Here is a 26,371-nt window from a genome sequence, read left to right as displayed (position 1 = left end):
TTTGATCCGTTTTTTGAACTAAGGGGTTAATCATCCATTTGCAAGTGGGTGCAATGCTCTGTTAGCTTATTATACACACTGTAAAAATTTCGTTTGTGTAACTTCCTTTTTTCACAGTTTTTTCAAATTCTGACAAAATTTGTTTCTCTTAAAGGCACAGTACCGTTTTTTATATTTGCTTGTTAACTTGATTTAAAGTGTTTTCCAAGCTTGCTAGTCTCATTGCTAGTCTGTACAAACATGTCTGACATAGAGGAAACTCCTTGTTCATTATGTTTAAAAGCCATGGTGGAACCCCCTCTTAGAATGTGTACCAAATGTACTGATTTCACTTTAAGCAATAAAGATCATATTCTGTCTTAAAAAAAAAATTATCACCAGAGGATTCTGACGAGGGGGAAGTTATGCCGACTAACTCTCCCCACGTGTTAGATACTTTGACTCCCGCTCAAGGGACTCACGCTCAAATGGCGCCAAGTACATCTAGGGCGCCCATAGCGATTACTTTACAAGACATGGTGGCAGTCATGGATAATACACTGTCAGCGGTATTAGCCAGACTACCTGAATTTAGAGGTAAGCGAGATAGCTCTGGGGTTAGACGAAATACAGAGCATACTGATGCTTTAAGAACCATGTCTGATACTGCCTCACAATATGCAGAAGCTAAGGAAGGAGAGCTTCAGTCTGTGGGCGATACTTCTGACTCAGGAAAGATACCTGATTCTGATATTTCTACATTTAAATGTAAGCTTGAACACCTCTGCGTATTGCTAAAGGAGGTTTAGCTGCTCTGAATGACTGTGACACAATTGCAGTGCCAGAGAAATTGTGTATACTGGATAAATACTTTGCAGTGCCGGTGTGTACTGATGTTTTTCCAATACCTAAAAGGTTTACAGAAATTATTACTAAGGAATGGGATAGGCCAGGTGTGCCGTTCTCTCCACCACCTATTTTTAGAAAAATGTTTCCTATAGACGCCACCACACGGGACTTATGGTAGACAGTCCCTAAGGTGGAGGGAGCAGTTTCTACTCTTGCGAAGCGTACTACTATCCCTGTCGAGGACAGTTGTGCTTTTTCAGATCCAATGGATAAAAAATTAGAAGGTTACCTTAAGAAAATGTTTATTCAACAAGGTTTTATCCAGCCCCTTGCATGCATTGCTCCTGTCACTGCTGCTGCGGCGTTCTGGTTTGAGTCTCTGGAAGAGGCTTTACAGGTAGCGACTCCACTGGATGACATACTTGGGAAACTTAGAGCACTTAAGCTAGCCAATTCTTTTGTTTCTGATGCCTTTGTTCATTTGACTAAACTAACGGCTAAGAATTCTGGTTTTGCTATACAGGCGCGTAGGGCGCTGTGGCTTAAATCATGGTCAGCTGACGTGACTTCAAAATCTAAGCTGCTTAACATTCCCTTCAAGGGGCAGACCCTATTTTGGCCTGGTTTGAAGGAGATTATTGCTGATATCACTGGAGGAAAAGGTCATGCCCTTCCTCAGGACAGGTACAAATCAAGGGCCAAACAGTCTAATTTTCGTACCTTTCGAAACTTCAAGGCAAATACGGCATCAACTTCCTCTAATGCAAATCAAGAGGGAACTTTTGCTCAGTCCAAGACGGTCTGGAGGCCAAACCAGACCTGGAACAAAGGTAAGCAGCCCAAAAAGCCTGCTTTTTGTCAGGCTTTAGTTAGAATCAAGCCTGTGTTTCAACCGGTTGCTCCGCCATGGAGCTTAAACTTGGTTCTTAAGGTTCTTCAAGGAGTTCCTTTTGAACCTCTTCATTCCATAGATATCAAACTTTTATCTTGGAAGGTTTTTTTTTTGGTAGCTATTTCCTCGTCTCGTAGAGTCTCCGAGTTATCTGCCTTACAATGTGATTCTCCTTATCTGATTTTCCATTCGGATAAGGTAGTCCTGCGTACCAAACCTGGGTTTTTACCTAAGGTGGTATCTAACAAGAATATCAATCAAGAGATTGTTGTTCCATCCTTGTGTCCTAATCCTTCTTCAAAGAAGGAACGTCTATTACACAATCTGGACGTGGTTCGTGCTTTGAAGTTTTACTTACAAGCTACTAAAGATTTTCGGCAAACATTTGCTTTGTTTGTTGTCTACTCTGGACAGAGGAGAGGTCAATAGGCTTCGGCAACCTCTCTTTCTTTTTTGCTAAGAAGTATAATCCGCTTAGCCTATGAGACTGCTGGACAGCAGCCTCCTGAAAGGATTACAGCTCATTCTACTAGAGCTGTGGCTTCCACTTGGGCCTTTAAAAATGAGGCTTCTGTTGAACAGATTTGCAAGGCGGCGACTTGGTCTTCGCTTCATACTGCAAATTTGATACTTTTGCTTCTTCGGAGGCTATTTTTGGGAGAAAGATTTTACAGGCAGTGGTACCTTCCATTTAAGTACCTGCCTTGTCCCTCCCTTCATCCGTGTACTTTAGCTTTGGTATTGGTATCCCACAAGTAATGGATGATCCGTGGACTGGATACACCTTACAAGAGAAAACACAATTTATGCTTACCTGATAAATTTATTTCTCTTGTGGTGTATCCAGTCCACGGCCCGCCCTGTCATTTTAAGGCGGGTAATTTTTTTCATTTAAACTACAGTCACCACTGCACCCTATGGTTTCTCCTTTCTCTGCATGTTTTTGGTCGAATGACTGGATATGGCAGTTAGGGGAGGAGCTATATAACAGCTCTGCTGTGGGTGTCCTCTTGCAACTTCCTGTTGGGAATGAGAATATCCCACAAGTAATGGATGATCCGTGGACTGGATACACCACAAGAGAAATAAATTTATCAGGTAAGCATAAATTGTGTTTTTGACAGTTGAAGGAGGTAAGTCTGTGATGAAATTCATGGAGACGTGGGTCCAGGGTAGATGTGGAATGGGTAATGGTTGAAGTAATCTAGGAAGTAAATGATGGGAAGGTTTATTGGAAGCACAGGAGGTGCAGGCGGAAATTTATTCCTTAACGTCTTTTTTCCATGGAATGCCACCAAACGTACTGTTTAAGCTTCCAAATAGTATGGTTTATTTCAGGATATCTGGTAAGTACGCTGTCATAAGCCCAGCGTAACATCTTGAGGCGAAGACTGTTGATATAAACAGAAGACAAGAAGGAGTTGTACATGTTGGAGCTATAGTAGTTTGAGCCGACTATAACTCTTGAAGAGTCGAAGTGGATAGTTGAGCGAGAATCTTAAGAGGGTGGAGTATGGTGTCAGGTTCTTAAAGTATGGAACTTATGGGTTGAAGCTGCCTGGAAAGCGCATCTGCTTTAATATTTATAGTTCCAGGGATGTAAGATAGGGCAAAATTGAATCTAGTGAAGTATAAAGACCATCTGGCCTTTCGAGAGTTAAGACCTTTTGGCTGTTTGGAGATACAGAAGGTTCTTTTGATCTGTCAGGACTAAAAATGGAAGATATAGTGCCTTCTAGCCAATGTCTCCATTCATCCAATGCCATTTTGATGGCCAGAAGTTCTTTGTTACCGACATTGTAATTTAATTCAGCAGGTCCAAATCTTTTGGAGAAAACCCTCACAGGATGAGACAGGATTGCTTTGAGAGAGTACGACTCCAGCCGCTACAGAGGAAACATCCACTTTGAGGATAAATTGTAGATTGGTTTCTGGAAGACGTAGTATAGGTGCGGATGAAAAGGCAGATTTAAGAGTCTCAAAGGCCTCCTGAGCCAGAACAGGCCAGTCACTACAATTCTGTCCCTTTTTGGTTAAAGTTGTGAGATGAGCGGAGATAGTAGCGAAGCCATTAATAAACTTCCTGTAATAATTAGAGAACCCCAGGAATCTCTGCAAGGCTTTGAGGGAAGTAGGTCTGGGCCATTCCATAATAGCGGACAATTTACCGAGGTCCATTTCGAATCCTGAACGAGATTTGATATACCCAAGGAAGGAGATAGAGTCCCGGTGGAAAAAGCATTTCTCAAGCTTAGCAAAAAGGAGATTTTCTCTGAGCCTTTGAATAACCTGTTTGACATGGTGATGATGGTCTTGAGTGGTCTTGGAAAAAATAGGTATATCATCTAGATAGATGATTACAAAATGGCTCAAGTATTCCCTGAAGACCTCATTGATAAAATGTTGAAAAACAGCTGGAGCATTGCAGAGACCAAATTGCATAACCTGATATTCATAGTGCTTTACATTCATCCACTTTACATATTCTAATGAGGTTATATGCGCCCCGAAAATCTAGCTTGGAAAAGATAGTGGCTCCTTGAAGATAGTCGAACAGCTCAGGGATGAGATGCAGAGGATAGCTGTTCTTGATGGTTATTTGGTTAAGGGCATGATAGTCAATACAGGGTCAGAGACCCCCATCCTTCTTTTCCACAAAGAAGAAACTGGCTCCAACAGAAGAAGAAGAGGGACAAATGAAACCTCTGGCAAGATTATCCTTGGTATATTTATCCAAAGAGATGTTTTCTACCCCGAGGAAGAGGAGCTCCAGGCAGGAGATCGATAGAACAATCAAAGTTCCGATGAGGAGGTAGGCATTCTTTTTCTTCTTTAGAGAACACATCAAAGAAGGTATGATATTGAACAGGTAGAGTAGCAGGTATATCCAACATGGCAGTAGCTGAATGAGTAGGTCTCGGAAGACTATAGACAGTGACTGAAACAGGTAGCTCCCCAAGTAGTAAGTTCACCCAGAGACCAGGAGAATATTGGATCGTGGATCTGTAACCAGGGCAGTCCCAGAATCAAAGGAAACATTGGAGAGGTAATAACATCGAAACTGATTAATTCAGAGTGGAGAACACCCACAGACATAAGCAGAGGTTCAGTAGCAAATTGAATTGAACCTGAGCCCAAAGGTGGACTACTTACTGTGGAAACTCTAATTTAAGTGATCCTTGGAGTGAAGAGAAATTTGCAGAAAAGAGGCAAATGAGGAATCTATGAAGACACCGGCAGCACCAGAGTCAATCGGTGCTCAGGAAGGGAACTTGTGGTTTCTTAGTAAAAGAGTCACAGGAACAAAAAGCTTGGAAGTGAGGGATGAAGAAATGGTTTGGCTTAACTCAGTCCCTCAATCAGGAGTTAATCCCTGGCTTTTACTGGCCTGGTGGGACAATCTTTTAGCATATGGCCCTTCACACCACAATACAGACACAGTCCCAAAGTGCGTCTTCTCAAGCGTTAAGTCTCTGTTAATCTTATAGCACCCACTTCCATAGGTTCCACAGTCTGAGGGAGGTGAATTCAGAGGTGCAGTATTAGAAAATCAGGGAGCCAGGCAAAAGGATGTTTTAGTCAAAGGTCTCCGGTTCCGATCCCTTTCTTGTTGAGGTTCAAAAAACCGGGCAATCTCAAGCCTGATGCACAAATTGATAAGATCTTCCAAGGATTCAGGAAGGTCATGGAAAACAAGTTCATCCTTCATCTGTTCTAACAGACCTTTACAAAAGGCTGTGCATAAGACCACTTGATTCTAGGAAGTTTCAGCAGCTAAAGTATGAAATTAGATAGCATACTGAGCCACAGAAAGTGTACCTTGACGTAGGTTCAATAATCCAGCGTCTGCAGCTGCAGATCTTCCTGGCTTATCAAACACAGATTAAAAAGTAGAAATAAAAGGATCCACATTGTTTAGTAGAGGATCATTATTTTCAAGCAGGGGTGAAACCCATGCCAATGCCTTTCCTTTTATTAGGGAGATGAGAAAGGTGAACTTAGAGGATGGGGTGGTAAACATCAGTGGATTGTTTCTGAAGTGAAGGCGACACTGATTCAAGAATCCACAACGGTCTTCAGGATTTCCATCATGCTTATCAGGAAGAGGAATTCTAGGAACAGGATGTTCTATAGATTGTGTGGTGGAACTTGCAGAAGTAGTTGTAGTAGGAACGACCACGGAAGGGCCGGTCTGAGCAGGAGCTGCTAAGTTTTTTGTAGAAGAGCAGCTATCTGGTCCAATTTATAGCCCAAGGACTGCAGATGTGCCGCATGGGCTCCAAGTAGTTGTCCTTGGTGGGTCACGGCCCTGGCTAACTTAGTGTGGTCCATATTAATGGCCCGTTTGTAGTGTCAGGATAACGGTATCAGTCAGAATAGACCCAAATGCTAGGGTGAATTAAGATATACACGCTAGCACACAGTAAAATCCAGGTTGTGACCCACAACTGCAACAGGAATCAAGACACAAGAACTACTGGTCAGGACTGGAACAATAAATAGATCTAGCAGGCAGAGATCCGGTTATGAAGAGCAGATATTGAAGGGTTAATCAAAGGCAGTGTCAGGCAGGCAGAGGTCCGGTAACTTAGAGCAGGCAGTTAAGGGTTAATCAAAGGCAGTTGCCAGACAGGCAGATGTCCGGTAACATAAAGCAGGCAGCTTAGGGTATGATCCAGAATAATAGTCAGGCAAAGTTCCGGTAACAAATAGGTACAGAAACTCACTAAGCAGGTAAGACGCCACAAACTGAACAGGGTTCAACAAACCGGTGCCGAGAATCCAGAAAGCTGGAAGTAAATAGCCTGCCTGCCGTCATCCGAGCAGGCCGGCCAAGAATGTGTGCTAGGCAACGTGACGCTGAAACAGACAGATCCTGGAAGCCGCAATAGAGCGGATATATATATATATATATATATATATATATATATATATACCCACACCTGGCTACAGTGTAACAGGCATACCAAAAAACAGGCAACACTGGATCCGATGAAAAAAGCCTTTATCAGCTTAAAGCAGCAAGTGTACAAGCAGAGCCTTAACCTATAACGTTTCGGTTCGCACAGGAACCTTTTTCAAATGAAGGCCATAACAGACATAAGTGAGAATACAACAAACCCCCTCTTATATACCCCTAGATGTGCTTATCTTAACGTGTTAAAATCCCATCCATGATCAGGAGCGCGCAAATTCAATGCTGATACAGCGTGCATCGCTGGAACGCCTCCTGATGATGTTATCAACCGCTGACGATGAAAACATAGGCAGCGGTGAGGGAGTCAAAGGCAGTCACCAGGCAGGCAGAGGTCCGGTAACATAAAGCAGGCAGTACATCGGAGTATGTGGTCTATGCCATTATTTGTCCCTGTTCCCTGAATTATATTGGCAAAACGGTCACCGCTTTCAGAGAGCGATTGGCCAACCAGAAGTCGGCCATTCAACAAGCTGTCTGGACAAGGGATGTTCCGACCATCCGGTCGCACGGCACGTCCTACTGGCTGGACACCCAGTGTCATCACTAAAGACTCTACTTATTGACCATGTCCCTCGGTTGAGAGGAGAGGGGGACAGGGCTTTGGCTCTGTTACGTCTTGAGGCTAAATGGATTTTCAGCCTGGACACTGTCACACTGAGAGGCCTAAACACCATGATTGATTATGGCTGTTGTTACAAATAACTAAAATACTCCTCCTATGATCATCACACCTCCAGTTACCAATTTATGTTCTGGGATTGACACTTGTTGTGTTATTTGTTTGATATTGTCTAAATTTGACATATGCATAAATTTGTCATGTTTAGCATTGATACTGTTTAGTATAGATTGCTACACATCTGACTGCTAGCAGTTAAATACACGTAGTAACATAATTCCACTATCTTAGGTTGCACCTTGTATGGTTGAATTGCTCATCTTATATATATTTGTTGGTTACTAGTTTCTACACTTTGCATAGCACTTTCTATTTACCCTGTCCTGTGATCTGACGCGCTGCTGTGGTTATACAGCATTAGTGTTTACCCCGTTGCCATGACTCCCTCCACGCTACCTATGATTTCATCGGCAGCGGTTAATGATGTCATCAGAAGGCGTTCGACCATGCACGCCGTGTCAGCATTGAATTTGCGCGCTCGTGATTACGGATGGGATTTGAACACGTTAAGATAAGCACTTCTAGGGACATATAAGAGGGGGTTTGTTGTATGCTCACTTATGTCTGTTTTTACGTCCTCCATTTGAAAAAGGTTCCTGTGGGAACCGAAACATTATGGGTTAAGGCCCTGCTTGTACGCTTGCTGAGTTAAGCTTATAAAGGCTTTTTTCATTGGTTCCTGTGTTGCCTATTTTTTGGTATGCCTGTTACACTGTAGCTAGGTGTGGGTTTACTTCTACTATTAATACTCATTCCACTAGCAGAGCACCAGGCGGTTGCTACAGATGGTGTGTGCCACTTCCACTCTACGAATATCTAAATACATTGTTTTGCATTCCGGGTACATAAGTCTTGTAAAATTCTTTTGAGTACTGGTTTAGCTTATCTCCTTTGCTTTGGCCAGTTAGTGCACTAATTTCTATGCAGCATTTTGTATGATCTGGTTTCTAGATCCTGTACAGTACACTTTCTTCTCTTAGTAGCAGTGCAAAATACATCATAAAAGCAGATTAAAAAGTTTGGATTTTTTTTTTACCATGCATAATTAAATATTTTGGGCTAGATTATGAATGTTGCGATAGTTTGTGCTCCCGCTTGAGCGTGAACTCCACTATACGGAGGCTTTTTGCGTGCGTCTAGTAGCCTGCATATTACAAGTTTAAAGTAAAAAGTTTTCACACTAGTGCTAACCTGATGCGCAAATAGCTGAAGTCCGAATATCACAACTGCATTAACGTATTCCCCCATAGACTTCAATGGAGTGGGGGGGAAACAACTTACTCGCACACAATACTGACCACATTTTCTCAAGTGTGCTAACCCAACATGAAATATTAATAATTCACATTCCAGTAGAATATGTGCTATATATATGGTGGTGTTGGGGAAAAAAAGACTAAAACATTGTTTTTTTAAACACACTTTGCTCTATAAAGTATACTGTGGCTTTAACATATATACTGTATATGTAGAACATTACAATAACTTAGAAGCTAGGAATACATTTCTGTGAGCAGTGGTTCCCTTTTTGTCAAGTCATGTTTTTTAAGTGTAACTGTGTGACACACAGCTGCCAAGGAGGTATATAACAAGAAAAGGTATTTTAAAGGCACACTTGTGACACTGCATACTGCTACAGTAGTACACCACTGACACTCACCTTGCTATCAGTAGGATAAATACAATACCAATTAGAGTATGTGAGAATTCTGTACCTGGGACCATGCATAGTGGATACTGGTATAAGTAAATACACACAAGAAGAGAACCCTACAGTTTTCATAAAACACTTCAAAAATAAAATTAAGGATGGGTACAAATGGCCTAAAAGTAAGCAGAAATATGAAGTAAACAAAAATAATTACAAATTGGTTATGCTATGACTCTACGGTAGGTGTATTATGTGTTAAAGGGGGATACATGACTAAGGGTAACACGTTTGCTATCACTGGATGCTTTATCTCACACAATATACTAGCAGCACTGTAAAGTATGTAGCATACTGCTAGAAGAACTGTAAAGTATGTAGCATACTGCTAGCAGCACTGTAAAGTATGTAGCATACTGCTAGCTTCACTGTAAGGTATGTAGCATAATGCTAGTACCACTGTAAGGTATGTAGCATAATGCTAGCATCACTGTAGGGTATGTAGCATACTGCTAGCAGCACTGTAAGGTATGTAGCATACTGCTAGCAACACTGTATGGTATGTAACATACTGCTAGCACCACTGTAAGGTATGTAGCATACTGCTAGCACCACTGTAAGGTATGTAGGATACTGCTAGCACCACTGTTATGTATGTAGCATACTGCTAGCATCACTGTAGGGTATGTAACATACTGCTAGCACCAATGTAGGGTATGTAGCATACTGTTAGCACCACTGTAGGGTATGTAGAATACTGCTAGCACCACTGTAGGGTATGTAGCATACTGCTAGGAGTACTGTAAGGTATGTAGCATACTGCTAGCATCACTGTAAGGTATGTAGCATACTGCTAGCACCATTGTAAGGTATGTAGCATACTGCTAGCACCACTGTAGGGTATGTAGCATACTGCTAGGAGTACTGTAAGGGCTATGTAGCATACTGCTAGCAGCACTGTAAGGTATGTAACATACTGCTAGCACCACTGTAGGGTATGTAGCATACTGCTAGGAGTACTGTAAGGGCTATGTAGCATACTGCTAGCAGCACTGTAAGGTATGTAACATACTGCTTGCACCATTGGAAGGAATGTAGCATACTAATAGAAGTAGGGCTGACAGAACAGTTACAATCAAATCCAGAATTGAGAGCAGCACCATTGTTAGTGCAACGGCATAGGGGATTAACTGCTTGGACCCAAATACTTTCCAAAATACAAACAGGATGCCAGCACAATGGATAAAAAGTGTAATTTTATTGTAGACCTTAATAAAAGTTGCGTCGTTTTGGGGTGACCCCCTTAATCATGCAATCTAATACAAACATTGTAGGTAACCATTTTTAAACCCTCTTAGTTTTCGCGCCACCTCTGTGATGCACTATGTGCATGGCGCACACCTAGTGGCAAAAACATATATTTTAATTCACAAAATGTATACAGTCTACTAATTTGTATCAAATATATAAAAACATATAGACACATATGTCTATCTATTTAGCAAAGACTGCAAATTGCAAGTTAAGAGTTATACATAAAGAAGCACAAATAGCTATTTCTTAGTAACATTTATACTTATAATCATAACATTAGACTTACTAATAATCAATGTTTCAATTCATTATTAATTTTAACTACTGATGTAATTATACCACGAGCAATTACATTAATCTATAAGTACATAGATTATAGCTATTTATAATGTATTACCCAAAGCAGGAGAGATCAAAATCTCGGTTTAACCCCTTAGGTGTCATGGTCTCCATTTTGAAGATCCACCACATATCTCTCTGCTTCAGCAATGTCTCTCTGTCAGTGCCATTCCTGGGAACTTGAATCTGCTCTATAATTTGCCAACGCAATTGGCTGATGTGATTATTTTCGATAAAGTGTTTAGACAACGGAGCCTCTAAATTTTTCCTCCTAATGTTACATCTATGTTGTGTAATGCGATCCCTGATTTTCTGGGTGGTCTCACCCAAGTAAACCAGGGAGCATGGGCACTTCATGAGGTATATGACATACCTACTTTCACATGTATGAAAACCCTTGATATTATATCTTCTCCCACTATGTGGGTGGAAGAAGTGTGGCCCTTTTATTATAGAACTGCAACTCATGCAGCCCAGGCATGGGTAGCTTCCCTGTCTTTTATTGCCAAAATGTGGTTGTTTAAGTCCTGTACTGGGGCCTATATCTGTCCTGACCAAGTGATCCCTTATATTCTTCACACGTCTGTAAGCCATTAGTGGGGGATTCTGTAATTGTTTAATGTTTAGGTTACAGTTCTTTAGAACGTACCAATTCTTTCTAATGATCTTGCCAATTTCTCTTGTTAAGTGTATCCAGTCCACGGATCATCCATTACTTGTGGGATATTCTCCTTCCCAACAGGAAGTTGCAAGAGGATCACCCACAGCAGAGCTGCTATATAGCTCCTCCCCTAACTGTCATACCCAGTCATTCTCTTTCAAGCCTCAACCAAGATGGAGGTCGTAAGAGGGTCGTAAGAGGAGTGTGGTGTTTTATACTTAGTTTATTCTTCAATCAAAAGTTTGTTATTTTTAAATGGTGCCGGAGTGTACTGTTTATCTCAGGCAGTATTTAGAAGAAGAATCTGCCTGCGTTTTCTATGATCTTAGCAGAAGTAACTAAGATCCATGGCTGTTCTCACATATTCTGAGGAGTGAGGTAACTTCAGAGAGGCAAAGGCGTGCAGGTTTTCCTGCAATAAGGTATGTGCAGTTAATATTTTTCTAGGGATGGAATTTGCTAGAAAATGCTGCTGATACCGAACTAATGTAAGTAAAGCCTTAAATGCAGTTATAGCGACTGGTATCAGGCTTATTAATAGAGATACATACTCTTATAAAAATGTAATATAAAACGTTTGCTGGCATGTTTAATCGTTTTTATATGTACTTGGTGATAAAACTTATTGGGGCCTAGTTTTTTCCACATGGCTGGCTTGAATTTTGCCTAGTAACAGTTTCCTTAGGCTTTCCACTGTTGTAATATGAGTGGGAGGGGCCTTTTTTAGTGCTTTTCTGACAGAGACATTCAGCTTCCCTCTGCATGATCCAGGACATCTCTGGAGGGCTCAAAAGGCTTCAAAGTCATTTTTGAGGGAGGTAAAAAGCCACAGTAGAGCTGTGGCAGTTGTTGTGACTGTTTGAAAAAAAAACCACAAAAAAAAAGAAAAAAAAAAAAGTTTTTGTCTTTTGTCTATTATTCAGTTTTGGGTATTAAGGGGTTAATCATCCATTTGCAAGTGGGTGCAATGCTCTGCTAACTTGTTACATACACTGTAAAAATTTTGTTAGTGTAACTGCCTTTTTTCACTGTTATTTCAAATTTTGACAAAATTTGTGTTTCTTAAAGGTGCAGTAAAGTTTTTTATATTGCTTGTAAACTTGTTTAAAGTGTTTTCCAAGCTTGCTAGTCTCATTGCTGTCTGTTTAAACATGTCTGACACAGAGGAAACTACTTGTTCATTATGTTTGAAAGCCATGGTGGAGCCCCATAGGAGAATGTGTACTAAATGTATTGATTTCACCTTAAACAGTAAAGATCAGTCTTTAACTATAAAAGAAATATCACCAGAAGATTCTGACTAGGGTGAAGTTATGCCGACTAACTCTCCCCACGTGTCAGACCCTTCGCCTCCCGCTCAGGGGATGCACGCTAATATGGCGCCAATTACATCAGGGACGCCCATAGCGATTACCTTGCAGGACATGGCTGCAATCATGAATAATACCCTGTCAGAGGTATTATCCAGGTTGCCTGAATTAAGAGGCAAGCGCGATTGCTCTGGGGTTAGGAGAAATATAGAGCGTGCAGATGCTGTAAGGGCCATGTCTGATACTGCGTCACAATATGCAGATCATGAGGACGGAGAGCTTCAGTCTGTGGGTGACATCTCTGATTCGGGGAAACCTGATTCAGAGATTTCTAATTTTAAATTTAAGCTTGAGAACCTCCGTGTGTTGCTTGGGGAGGTATTAGCTGCTCTGAATGACTGTAACACAGTTGCAGTACCAGAGAAATTGTGTAGGCTGGATAAATACTATGCGGTACTGGTGTGTACTGATGTTTTTCCTATACCTAAAAGGCTTACAGAAATTATTAGCAAGGAGTGGGATAGACCGGGGGTGCCTTTTTCCCCACCTCCTATATATAGAAAAATGTTTCCAATAGACGCCACTACACGGGACTTATGGCAGACGGTCCCTAAGGTGGAGGGAGCAATTTCATCTTTAGCAAAGCGTACTACTATCCCGGTTGAGGACAGTTGTGCTTTTTCAGATCCAATGGATAAAAAATTGGAGGGTTACCTTAAGAAAATGTTTATTCAACAAGGTTTTATTTTACAGCCCCTTGCATGCATTGCGCCTGTCACGGCCGCGACGGCATTCTGGTTTGAGGCCCTGGAAGAGGCCATCCATACAGCTCCATTGACTGAAATTATTGACAAGCTTAGAACACTTAAGCTAGCTAACTCATTTGTTTCTGATGCCATTGTTCATTTGACTAAACTAACGGCTAAGAATTCCGGATTCGCCATCCAAGCGCGTAGGGCGCTATGGCTTAAATCCTGGTCAGCTGACGTGACTTCGAAGTCTAAATTACTCAACATTCCTTTCAAGGGGCAGACCTTATTCGGGCCTGGTTTGAAGGAAATGCTGACATTACTGGAGGTAAAGGTCACACCCTTCCTCAGGACAGGGCCAAAGCAAAGGCCAAACAGTCTTATTTTCGTGCCTTTCGAAATTTCAAGGCAGGTGCAGCATCAACTTCATCCGCTTCAAAACAAGAGGGAACTTTTGCTCAATCTAAGCAGGCCTGGAAACCTAACCAGTCCTGGAACAAAGGCAAGCAGGCCAGAAAGCCTGCTGCTGCCTCTAAGACAGCATGAAGGAACGGCCCCCTGTCCGGCGACGGATCTAGTAGGGGGCAGACTTTCTCTCTTCGCCCAGGCGTGGGCAAGAGATGTTCAGGATCCCTGGGCGTTGGAGATCATATCTCAGGGATATCTTCTGGACTTCAAAGCTTCCCCTCCACAAGGGAGATTTAATCTTTCAAGGCTATCTGCAAATCAGATAAAGAAAGAGGCATTCCTACGCTGTGTGCAAGACCTCCTAGTTATGGGAGTGATCCATCCAGTTCCGCGGACGGAACAAGGACAGGGTTTTTATTCAAATCTGTTTGTGGTTCCCAAAAAAAGAGGGAACCTTCAGACCAATTTTGGATCTAAAGATCTTAAACAAATTCCTCAGAGTTCCATCGTTCAAAATGGAAACTATTCGGACCATCCTACCCATGATCCAAGAAGGTCAGTACATGACCACAGTGGACTTAAAGGATGCCTACCTTCACATACCGATTCACAAAGATCATCATCGGTTTCTAGGGTTTGCCTTTCTAGACAGGCATTACCAATTTGTAGCTCTTCCCTTCGGGTTGGCTACAGCCCCGAGAATCTTTACAAAGGTTCTGGGCTCACTTCTGGCGGTTCTAAGACCGTGAGGCATAGCGGTGGCTCCGTATCTAGATGACATCCTGATACAGGCGTCAAGCTTTCAAGTTGCCAAGTCTCATACAGAGATAGTTCTGGCATTTCTGAGGTCGCACGAGTGGAAAGTGAACGAGGAAAAGAGTTCTCTATCCCCACTCACAAGAGTCTCCTTCTTAGGGACTCTTATAGATTCTGTAGAAATGAAAATTTACCTGACGGAGTCCAGGTTATCAAAACTTCTAAATCCTTGCCATGTTCTTCACTCCATTCCGCGCTCTTCGGTAGCTCAGTGTATGGAGGTAATCGGCTTAATGGTAGCGGCAATGAACATAGTGCCATTTGCGCGCCTTCATCTCAGACCGCTGCAATTATGCATGCTGAGTCAGTGGAATGGGGATTACACAGATTTGTCCCCTCTGCTAAATCTGGATCAAGAGACCAGAGATTCTCTTCTCTGGTTGTTGTCTCGGGTACACCTGTCCAAGGGTATGACCTTTCGCAGGCCAGATTGGACAATTGTAACAGATGCCAGCCTTCTAGGTTGGGGTGCAGTCTGGAATTCCCTGAAGGCACAGGGATCGTGGACTCAGGAGGAGAAACTCCTTCCAATAAATATTCTGGAGTTAAGAGCGATATTCAATGCTCTTCTGGCTTGGCCTCAGTTAGCAACACTGAGGTTCATCAGATTTCAGTCGGACTTACATCAACCATCAAGGGGGAACCAGGAGTTCCCTAGTGATGTTAGAAGTCTCAAAAATAATTCGCTGGGCAGAGTACCACTCTTGCCACCTGTCAGCAATCCATATCCCAGGCGTGGAGAACTGGGAGGCGGATTTTCTAAGTCGTCAGACTTTCCATCCGGGGGAGTGGGAACTCCATCCGGAGGTGTTTGCTCAGTTGATTCATCGTTGGGGCAAACCAGAGTTGGATCTCATGGCGTCTCGCCAGAACGCCAAGCTTCCTTGTTACGGATCCAGGTCCAGGGACCCAGAAGCAACGCTGATAGATGCGCTAGCAGCGCCTTGGTTCTTCAACCTGGCTTATGTGTTTCCACCGTTTCCTCTGCTCCCTCGACTGATTGCCAAAATCAAACAGGAGAGAGCATCAGTGATTCTGATAGCACCTGCGTGGCCACGCAGGACTTGGTATGCAGACCTAGTGGACATGTCATCCTTTCCACCATGGACTCTGCCTCTAAGAAAGGACCTTCTGATACAAGGTCCTTTCAATCATCCAAATCTAATTTCTCTGAGACTGACTGCATGGAGATTGAATGCTTGATTCTATCAAAGCGTGGCTTCTCCGAGTCAGTCATTGATACTTTAATACAGGCACGAAAGCCTGTTACCAGGAAAATCTACCACAAGATATGGAGTAAATATCTTTATTGGTGTGAATCCAAGACTTACTCATGGAGTAAAGTTAGGATTCCTAGAATATTGTCTTTTCTCCAAGAGGGCTTGGACAAAGGATTATCAGCTAGTTCCTTAAAGGGACAGATTTCTGCTCTGTCTATTCTTTTGCACAAGCGTCTGGCAGAGGTTCCAGACGTCCAGTCATTTTGCCAGGCTTTGGTTAGATTTAAGCCTGTGTTTAAACCTGTTGCTCCCCCGTGGAGCTTAAACTTGGTTCTTAAGGTTCTTCAAGGAGTTCCGTTTGAACCCCTTCATTCCATTGATATTAAACTTTTATCTTGGAAAGTTCTGTTTTTGATGGCTATTTTTTCGTCTCGGAGAGTCTCTGAGCTATCTGCCTTACAATGTGATTCTTCCTATCTGATTTTTCATGCAGATAAGGTAGTTCTTCGTACCAAACCTGGGTTTTTACCTAAGGTGGTTTCTAACAAGAATATCAATCAAGAGATTGTTGTTCCATCGTTGTGCCCTAATCCTTCTTCAAAGAAGGAACGTCTTTTACATAATCTGGACGTAGTCCGTGCCTTGAAGTTTTACTTACAAGCTACTAAGGATTTTCGTCAAACATCTTTCCTGTTTGTCGTTTACTCTGGACAGAGGAGAGGTCAAAAAGCTTCGGCAACCTCTCTTTCCTTTTGGCTTCGGAGCATAATAAGCCTAGCCTATGAGACTGCTGGACAGCACCCCCCTGAAAGGATTACAGCTCATTCTACTAGAGCTGTGGCTTCCACCTGGGCCTTTAAAAATGAGGCCTCTGTTGAACAGATTTGCAAGACTGCGACTTGGTCTTTGCTTCACACTTTTTCAAAATTTTACAAATTTGATACTTTTGCTTCTTCGGAGGCTGTGTTTGGGAGAAAGGTTCTTCAGGCAGTGGTTCCTTCCGCTTAATCCTGCCTTGTCCCTCCCATCATCCGTGTACTTTAGCTTTGGTATTGGTATCCCACAAGTAATGGATGATCCGTGGACTGGATACACTTAACAAGAGAAAACATAATTTATGCTTACCTGATAAATTTATTTCTCTTGTAGGGTATCCAGTCCACGGCCCGCCCTGTCCTTTTAAGGCAGGTCTAAATTTTAATTAAACTACAGTCACCACTGCACCCTATGGTTTCTCCTTTCTCTGTTTGTTTTCGGTCGAATGACTGGATATGACAGTTAGGGGAGGAGCTATATAGCAGCTCTGCTGTGGGTGATCCTCTTGCAACTTCCTGTTGGGAAGGAGAATATCCCACAAGTAATGGATGATCCGTGGACTGGATACACTACAAGAGAAATAAATTTATCAGGTAAGCATAACTTATGTTTTTTTCACTATAGGGGCTGTGCTGTGACACAAAAAACATTCTCTCACTATCATTGTTGTTTACTAAAGGTCTCTGTTTGGGATTCTGTATCTCTTTTAATTTTTTGTTAATTAGGCCTGCTGGGTACCCCCTCTCCAGAAATTTGTTCTTCATCTGTTTCAACCTATAATTTCTATCTGACTCTTCACTGACTATCCTTTGTACACGTAAAAGTTGACTCTTGGGGAGGGACTCCAATAGTCTCTTAGGATGGAAGCTGTCAAATCTCAACATTGTATTCCTATCTGTATCTTTTACATAAAGATCAAATTTTAAACCATCCTTCCCTTTGGTAACTTTAGTGTCAAGGAATGAGACCGATTCCTCACTGTAAGTTATTGTGAAATACAAATCCCTTACTTCTGAGTTGAGCTCTTTGACAAACCTATTTAGGGTTCCAATGTCACCCCACCACACGCCAAACACATCGTATATATAGCGGAGCCAAACTGCTCCGTGTTCTTTAAACAACTTGTTTTCATAGACTTTCCTTTCCTCAAACTCATTCATGTAGAGGTTGGCGTATGATGGGGCGACATTGGAACCCATGGCTGTGCCCTTAACCTGGACAAACCAGTCCTCTTGAAAAAGGAAATAGTTCCAGTAAAGTAGTAGACTAAGTAGTCTCTCTTCTAAATCACACTGTGCTTCCGAATATGTGCCGCTCACCATGAGTGTCTTCCTAAAGATGGCAATGCCAGTATCATGCTTAAAGGGACACTGTACCCAAAACATTTCTTTTGTGATTCAGATTGAGCATGACATTTTAAGCAACTTTCTAATTTACTCCTATTATCAAATTTTCTTCTTTCTCTTGGTATCTTTATTTGAAATGCAAGAATGTAAGTTTAGATGCCGGCCCATTTTTGGTGAACAACCTGGGTTGTCCTTGCTGATTGGTGGATAAATTCATCCACCAATAAAAAAGTGCTGTCCAGAGTACTGAAACCAAAAAAAAGCTTAGATGCCTTCTTTTTCAAATAATGATAGCAAGAGAACGAAGAAAAATTGATAATAGGAGTAAATGAGAAAGTTGCTTAAAATTGCATGCTCTTTCTGAATTACAAAAGAAAATTTTTGGGTACAGTTTCCCTTTAATAGAGGTGTATAAACTCCTGACGTCCATGGTGAACAGCAGATATCGGTTAGTTGGTAACTCTATCATTTTGGCCCTTTCCAAAAAATGCCCTGTGTCTTTAATGAAGCTGGCCATTTTGGCCACTTCAGGTTGTAATAGTTTATCCACAAATTTAGATATGTTGGTAAATATCGACACTACACATGAGACAATTGGCCTCCCTGGTGGCTTTTGTGAAGCTTTGTGAATTTTGGGAACCGTGAAAAATATAGGTGTTCTGGGCTTGTCAGTGTAAAGATAGTCTGCTAATTTCTCATCAATTACTTTCATAGTAACAGCCCTATCTAAAATCAACTTAATTTCCTTTTGTATTCTGTGAACTGGATTGCCTGGGACCTTTCTGTATGTATTGCTGTCATTAAGATGTGTTCTAATTTCTGCAATGTAGTAATCCCTATCCATTACAACTGTTGCCCCTCCTTTATCGGCCCCCTTCAAAATGATCTTATTATTAGCTTTAAGTGATTTAAGAGCAATGTTGTCATTTTTAGAGAATTTCACCCTTCTAGATATTTGCTCATGTGTCATTTCCTTTCTTTTTACTGTGTGTTGTAGTGTTTTGATTTCATTATCTACAAGATTTATAAAGGCGTTAACACTATGGTTAAAAATGTTTGGGTTAAAGGAGCTCTTTTTCCTTAACTCTAAACTTTGTGCAGTTAAAGTGTCTTTATTTGTACTTAAAGTAACAGTGTTTGAAAAATTTGTGGGCTCACCAAAAAAATATTTTAAGCTTAATATTTCTAAACAGTCTGTGGAGATCTTTAGTTAGCTCAAAAAAGTCTATATCCTTATGCGGGCAAAAAGAAAGACCCTTATTCAACATGGACAGTTCTTGTTCAGACTTAGAAATATTTACAACAGTGGTTTGCGCTTCTCTTATTTCCTCGATGCTGCTTTCCTTTGCGACATCCTCGAAGGATCCATAGATGTCTGCGGCTGCTTGGCTGCTTTTTTTCCCATGCTCCGACCACCTCGGCGGCATCACTTTCGCCGCCACTTTGATCCAAAGGGGATAGCTCGGCTCCGATTGATGACGTGTTGGAACGCTCTGCGTCGCTGTCATTACGTCCCTGCTGCCGTCTCCGCTGGTTGGTTCTCCTGCGGCCTCCTCCTCTGTGTGTGTTCCGGTTACCATAGAGACCACCACGCCATCTGTAAACTTTGCCTGTTTTATAATCATCTTCATCACGTTGAAACTTTGTCCGCTTTATTTCTTTTATCGCCTTCTGCTCTATCGCCAACTTCTCTTCAATCCGCTTGTCAAGATTTTCTATCTCCTCTGTGGTAAGTACAGCGGCCAGATCTGTTCTATACTTTTTTGTCAGGTCAGCTTGTATTTCGATTTCTTGCAGAAGGGCTTCCACGGTGCATACCATGAGGTCTAAAGAACATTTATTGAGGATAGCCTCAAATTTGTCACAGTAAGCTTGGTTGGCTTTTAAAGGGACAGTAATCCTTAAAAATAATGTTATATAATTCTGCACATAGTGCAGAATTATATAACATTATAGTAGGCAAACATTAAAAAACATAATTGTACCCTATAAAAAAAACAAACGCTGTTTCACAGACCCGCTCTCTGCTCTCTGCTGAGCGGGTCTGTTATATTTAGTCAGCGCATCGGGCCAGCTGTATAGTCACAGCCCGGCCCGACCGCTCCATAAGACTAAGTGCAGCTCGCTCCTGTGACAGGAGCGAGCTGCACTTAGTCTTATGGCGCGGTTGGGCCGGGCCGGGCTGTGACTATACAGCTGGACCGATGCGCTGACTAAATATAACAGACCCGCTCAGCAGAGAGCGGGTCTGTGAAACAGCGTTTGTTTTTTTAAATTAATAGGGTACAATTATATTTTTAATGTTTGGCTACTATAATGTTATATAATTCTGCACTATGTGCAGAATTATATAACATTATTTTCAAGGTTTACTGTCCCTTTAACAGTGTCGGTGGATCTTCAAAATGGAGACCATGACACCTAAGGGGTTAAACCAAGATTTTGATCTCTCCTGCTTTGGGTAATACATTATAAATAGCTATAATCTATGTACTTATAGATTAATGTAATTGCTCGTGGTATAATTACATCAGTAGTTAAAATTAATAATGAATTGAAACATTGATTATTAGTAAGTCTAATGTTATGATTATAAGTATAAATGTTACTAAGAAATAGCTATTTGTGCTTCTTTATGTATAACTCTTAACTTACAATTTGCAGAGTCTTTGCTAAATAGATAGACATATGTGTCTATATGTTTTTATGTATTTGATACAAATTAGTAGAATGTATACATTTTGTGAATTAAAATGTTTTTTGCCACTAGGTGGCGCCATGCACATAGTGCATCACAGAGGTGGCGCGAAAACTAAGAGGGTTTAAAAATGGTTACCTACAATGTTTGTATTAGATTGCATGATTAAGGGGGTCACCCCAAAATGACGCAACTTTTATTAAGGTCTACAATAAAATTACACTTTTTATCCATCCTGTTTGTATTTTGGAAAGCATTTGGGGCCAAGCAGTTAATCCCCTATGCCGTTGCACTAACAGTGGTGCTGCTCTCAATTCTGGATTTGACGTTACACTTTAACTGCTGGGAACGAGCACACTGTAAGGATCACAATGCAAGTGTAAAAAGACCAAATTACAGGTACTGAAAATAGCAAGACTTTTGCATATAGCGAGATTGATGCAGATAGAATAACAGCGTTAACAAGGGGCTCAAGAGACTTCCGGAGGACAGCCCCCTCCCTCGTAGTAGAGAAAGAATATGAAGCACTGAAGATTAAGTTAATGAAGTGGGACCTCCATGCCACCACTCTATCTGAGTACTACAGGGTAAGAAGAATACCGAGAGGACTGAGAATGAGTGCTTGCCCGACACTGTTAAAAGACAACCAAGCTTACTGTGACAAATTTGAGGCTATCCTCAATAAATGTTCTTTAGACCTCATGGTATGCACCGTGGAAGCCCTTCTGCAAGAAATCGAAATACAAGCTGACCTGACAAAAAAGTATAGAACAGATCTGGCCGCTGTACTTACCACAGAGGAAATGGAAAATCTTGACAAGCGGATTGAAGAGAAGTTGGCGATATAGCAGAAGGCGATAAAAGAAATAAAGCGGACAAAGTTTCAACGTGATGAAGATGATTATAAAACAGGCAAAGTTTACAGATGGCGTGGTGGTCTCTATGGTAACCGGAACACACACAGAGGAGGCGGCGGCAGGAGAACCAACCAGCGGAGACGGCAGCAGGGACGTGATGACAGCGAAGCAGAGCGTTCCAACACGTCATCAAGCGGAGCCGAGCTATCCCCTTTGGATCAAAGTGGCGGCGAAAGCGATGCAGCCGAGGTGGTCGGAAGCATGGGAAAAAAAAGCAGCCAAGCAGCCGCAGACATCTATGGATCCTTCGAGGAAGTCGCAAAGGAAAGCAGCATCGAGGAAATAAGAGAAGCGCAAACCACTGTGGTAAATATTTCTAAGTCTGAAATGTCTGAACAAGAACTGTCCATGTTGAATAAGGGTCTTTTTTTTTGCCCGCATAAGGATATAGACTTTTTTGAGCTAACTAAAGATCTCCACGGACTGTTTAGAAATATTAAGCTTAAAATATTTTTGGTGAGCCCACAAATTGTTCAAACACTGTTACTTTAAGTACAAATAAAGGCACTTTAACTGCACAAAGTTTAGAGTTAAGGAAAAAGAACTCCTTTAACCCAAACATTTTTAACCATAGTGTTAACACCTTTATAAATCTTGTAGATAATGAAATCAAAACACTACAACACACAGTAAAAAGAAAGGAAATGACACATGAGCAAATATCTAGAAGGGTGAACTTCTCTGTTACTATGGGCTGTGTTACTATGAAAGTAATTGATGAGAAATTAGCAGACTATCTTTACACTGACAAGCCCAGAACACCTATATTTTACACGGTTCCCAAAATTCACAAAGATTCACAAAAGCCACCAGGGAGGCCAATTGTCTCATGTGTAGAATCGATATTTACCAACATATCTAAATTTGTGGATAAACTATTACAACCTGAAGTGGCCAAAATGGCCAGCTTCATTAAAGACACAGGGCATTTTTTGGAAAGGGCCAAAATGATAGTTACCAACTAACCGATATTTGCTGTTCACCATGGACGTCAGGAGTTTATACACCTCTATTAAGCATGATACTGGCATTGCCATTGATAGGAAGACACTCATGGTGAGCGGCAGATATTCGGAAGCACAGTGTGATTTAGTAGAGAGACTACTTAGTCTACTACTTTACTGGAACTATTTCCTTTTTCAAGAGGTTTATCTAGGTTAAGGGCACAGCCATGGGTTCCAATGTCGCCCCATCATACGCCAACCTCTATATGAATGAGTTTGAGAAAAGGAAAGTCTATGAAAACAAGTTGTTTAAAGAACACGGAGCAGTTTGGCTCTGCTATATATACGATGTGTTTGGCGTGTGGTGGGGTGACATTGGAACCCTAAATAGGTTTGTCAAAGAGCTCAACTCAGAAGTAAGGGATTTGTATTTCACAATAACTTACAGTGAGGAATCTGTCTCACTCCTTGACACTAAAGTTACCAAAGGGAAGGATGGTTTAAAATTTGATCTTTATGTAAAAGATACAGATAGGAATACAATGTTGAGATTTGACAGCTTCCATCCTAAGAGACTATTGGAGTCCCTCCCCAAGAGTCAACTTTTACGTGTACAAAGGATAGTTAGTGAAGAGTCAGAAATTATAGGTTGAAACAGATGAAGAACAAATTTCTGGAGAGGGGGTACCCAGCAGGCCTAATTAACAAAAAATTAAAAGAGATACAGAATCCCAAACAGAGACCTTTAGTAAACAACAATGATAGTGAGAGAATGTTTTTTGTGTCACAGCACAGCCCCTATAGTGAAAAAATTGGCAAGATCATTAGAAAGAATTGGTACGTTCTAAAGAACTGTAACCCCAACATTAAACAATTACAGAATCCCCCACTAATGGCTTACAGACGTGTGAAGAATATATGGGATCACTTGGTGAGGACAGATATAGGCCCCAGTACAGGACTTAAACAATCACATTTTGGCAATAAAAGACAGGGAAGCTACCCATGCCTGGGCTGCATGAGTTGCTGTTCTATAATAAAAGGGCCACACTTCTTCCACCCACATAGTGGGAGAAGATATAATATCAAGGGTTTTCACACATGTGAAAGTAGGTATGTCATATACCTCATCAAGTGCCCATGCTCCCTGGTTTACTTGGGTGAGACCACCCAGAAAATCAGGGATCGCATTACACAGCATAGATGTAACATTAGGAGGAAAAATTAGAGGCTCCGTTGTCTAAACACTTTATCGAAAATAATCACAACATCAGCCAATTGCGTTGGCAAATTATAGAGCAGATTCAAGTTCCCAGGAATAGCACTGACAGAGAGACATTGCTGAAGCAGAGAGAGATGTGGTGGATCTTCAAAATGGAGACCATGACACCTAAGGGGTTAAACCGAGATTTTGATCTCTCCTGCTTTGGGTAATACATTATAAATAGCTATAATCTATGTACTTATAGAATAATGTAATTGCTCGTGGTATAATTACATCAGTAGTTAAAATTAATAATGAATTGAAACATTGATTATTAGTAAGTCTAATGTTATGATTATAAGTATAAATGTTACTAAGAAATAGCTATTTGTGCTTCTTTATGTATAACTCTTAACTTACAATTTGCAGTTTTTGCTAAATAGATAGACATATGTGTCTATATGTTTTTATATATTTGATACAAATTTGTAGAATGTATACATTTTGTGAATTAAAATATGTTTTTTGCCACTAGGTGGCGCCATGCACATAGTGCATCACAGAGGTGGCGCGAAAACTAAGAGGGTTTAAAAATGGTTACCTACAATGTTTGTATTAGATTGCATGATTAAGAGGGTCACCCCGAAACGTCGCAACTTTTATTAAGGTCTACAATAAAATTACACTTTTTATCCATTGTGCTGGCATCCTGTTTGTATTTTAGAACAGTTACAATGATATAAACTTAACACACATTAAAATTTCTTCTCCCCCTTACAGCATCTCTCACGATCCTCTAAACGAGTCAAGTTGGACAATTTGTGAGTCTTCTCATACCCTGGCACAGCCATCACTTATGGAGAACCCTCTCAGCGATCTTGGACTTCTCTATATTTGGCCTTTTGCCCTGGAGCATCTCGCTGTATACTTTCCCTGAAATAAGAACGAGGACCTCCTGTTGCTCTGCAGGACAGCACCTTGCATTATCACTGTGTTACGCCCAAAGCCCGGGATTGGTTGCCACTCTGCACCCTCCCCCTCCTAGGCACATCTCAAGACATTTATATATATATTTATGTATATCAGAAAGCTGTTTTATTTTTTTAAGTTTTAAATGATGGACAAAAGGTAATGTGGGAACTTGAAGGTTGCCAGTGTTATCCTTTATCACCTCAGTGCCGTAGCTATGCCATGGTGGCATTCATCTTTGTTATAGGCTTGTATGCACCATTTCAGCACTTGCAATCACCCGTCAGCACCATTCTAGTGCATCCAGTTTCAATGCAAGCCTCCCACCCGTCTGTTAGCAGTAAAAAGGCCTATCTACCCTGCCACAGCTGGCAGGGGCTAGTAATGCCATTCTTTGGTGCCACATAGATGCTGCTCCTTCTACCCTTTCCCACTGCTTGTAAATATCACTACATTGTTAAAGAAAAAAAAAAAAGACAATAAAACCAGTCAGTACCTCAAGGTGTGTGTGTCTGAAGGCATCATGCATATTACAGTTGATCCTCGCGCATATCTGTGCATGTTACACAAGAAAGAACCAGAAAAAAACGTTTGGGCCCTTTTATAAAATAAAGAACATTTTGAAAAGGCAGGAAAATGTTTTTATATAAAATGTGTAATGAAACAACTTTGCGTTATATTTTAAATATTTATTTTGCCCCCTTTTCATTTAATTTAGTTTTGAAAATGGAGCAGTTGCTAATCCTCAGACCTTGAAATGCACCCGCTGACTACTCAAGGCTAAATATGCTATATATTTGTGCTTAATTGGCGTTAACGAACAGCAGCGTATACTAACTTTATGACCGTGGCTAACCTTGTTGTCTGCAGACTAAAGCCTAGATAGACTTTTCCAAATAAGGCAAATGGTGGGTGGAGATTGACTATTGAAAAATAATTGCAGTAAAGAGGATGTTTGTTTTAGAGACATTAAAGGGAGAGTTTACCCAATAATGTTCTCTCTGTTAATTTGTTCCCAATGATCCATTTTACCTGCTGGAGTTTTGATTTAGCCTGTGGTATCCTTATCTATACTGAAAGTTTCTATACTTCCGTATAGGCTATTGACAAACTATGTAAACACATCAAGCAGAAGAAATTACACTCCCAGTGGGGAGTGGGAGAGAGAATGTTTTAAAATGTTAATTTTCAATTGTTCTTTCTAAGTGTTATATAGAGACAGAGATAAGAAAGGGAAGCTTTTGCGTGATACGATAAAGAGACCTGATCTCTCTGCAAGGCTAGCCTATTTTGATGGGCTGTGGTTTCAAAGAGCAAATCCAGCAATTTAATTTACAACAAGAAACATAAAGGATCAATTTCGCATACATTTTATACTCTGCAGCTGGTATAACAAGTCATTGGGAACACATTAAGGGGAAAACAATTTTACAGTGCACTGTCCCTTTAAGACTTGGCTGATATCTTTTTTTTATAGCAAGAGAACAGAAATGTCAACGTATTTAGTGTCCCTTTATAGAACAGAACATTATGTAATTTGAAGTAAGTGTTTGTCATTCATACGGTGCATCACAACATTCTTAACAAATCAAGGACATTTAATTAAAGTTGATATAATGCCCATATATATATATA

At 41.1% G+C, this 26,371-nt stretch overlaps 1 protein-coding gene across 1 annotated transcript in view; it reads left to right on the top strand.

Moving 5' to 3' along the window:
- The window catches only part of DHX35 (DEAH-box helicase 35), a 254,621-nt gene extending 229,384 nt beyond the window's left edge, over positions 1-25,237 (top strand). Inside the window, exon 22 of the mRNA XM_053714905.1 lies at positions 24,548-25,237. Coding sequence (XP_053570880.1) covers positions 24,548-24,592 — 45 coding nt within the window. The 3' untranslated portion in view covers positions 24,593-25,237. The remainder of the gene's footprint in view (positions 1-24,547) is intronic.
- The last annotated feature ends 1,134 nt before the right edge of the window (positions 25,238-26,371 follow it).

This window comes from Bombina bombina, chromosome 1 (assembly GCF_027579735.1).
Source record: "Bombina bombina isolate aBomBom1 chromosome 1, aBomBom1.pri, whole genome shotgun sequence".
Lineage (NCBI taxonomy): Eukaryota > Metazoa > Chordata > Amphibia > Anura > Bombinatoridae > Bombina > Bombina bombina.
Note: the sequence above shows the minus strand (reverse complement) of the source record. Positions and strands in the feature narration are given on the sequence as shown.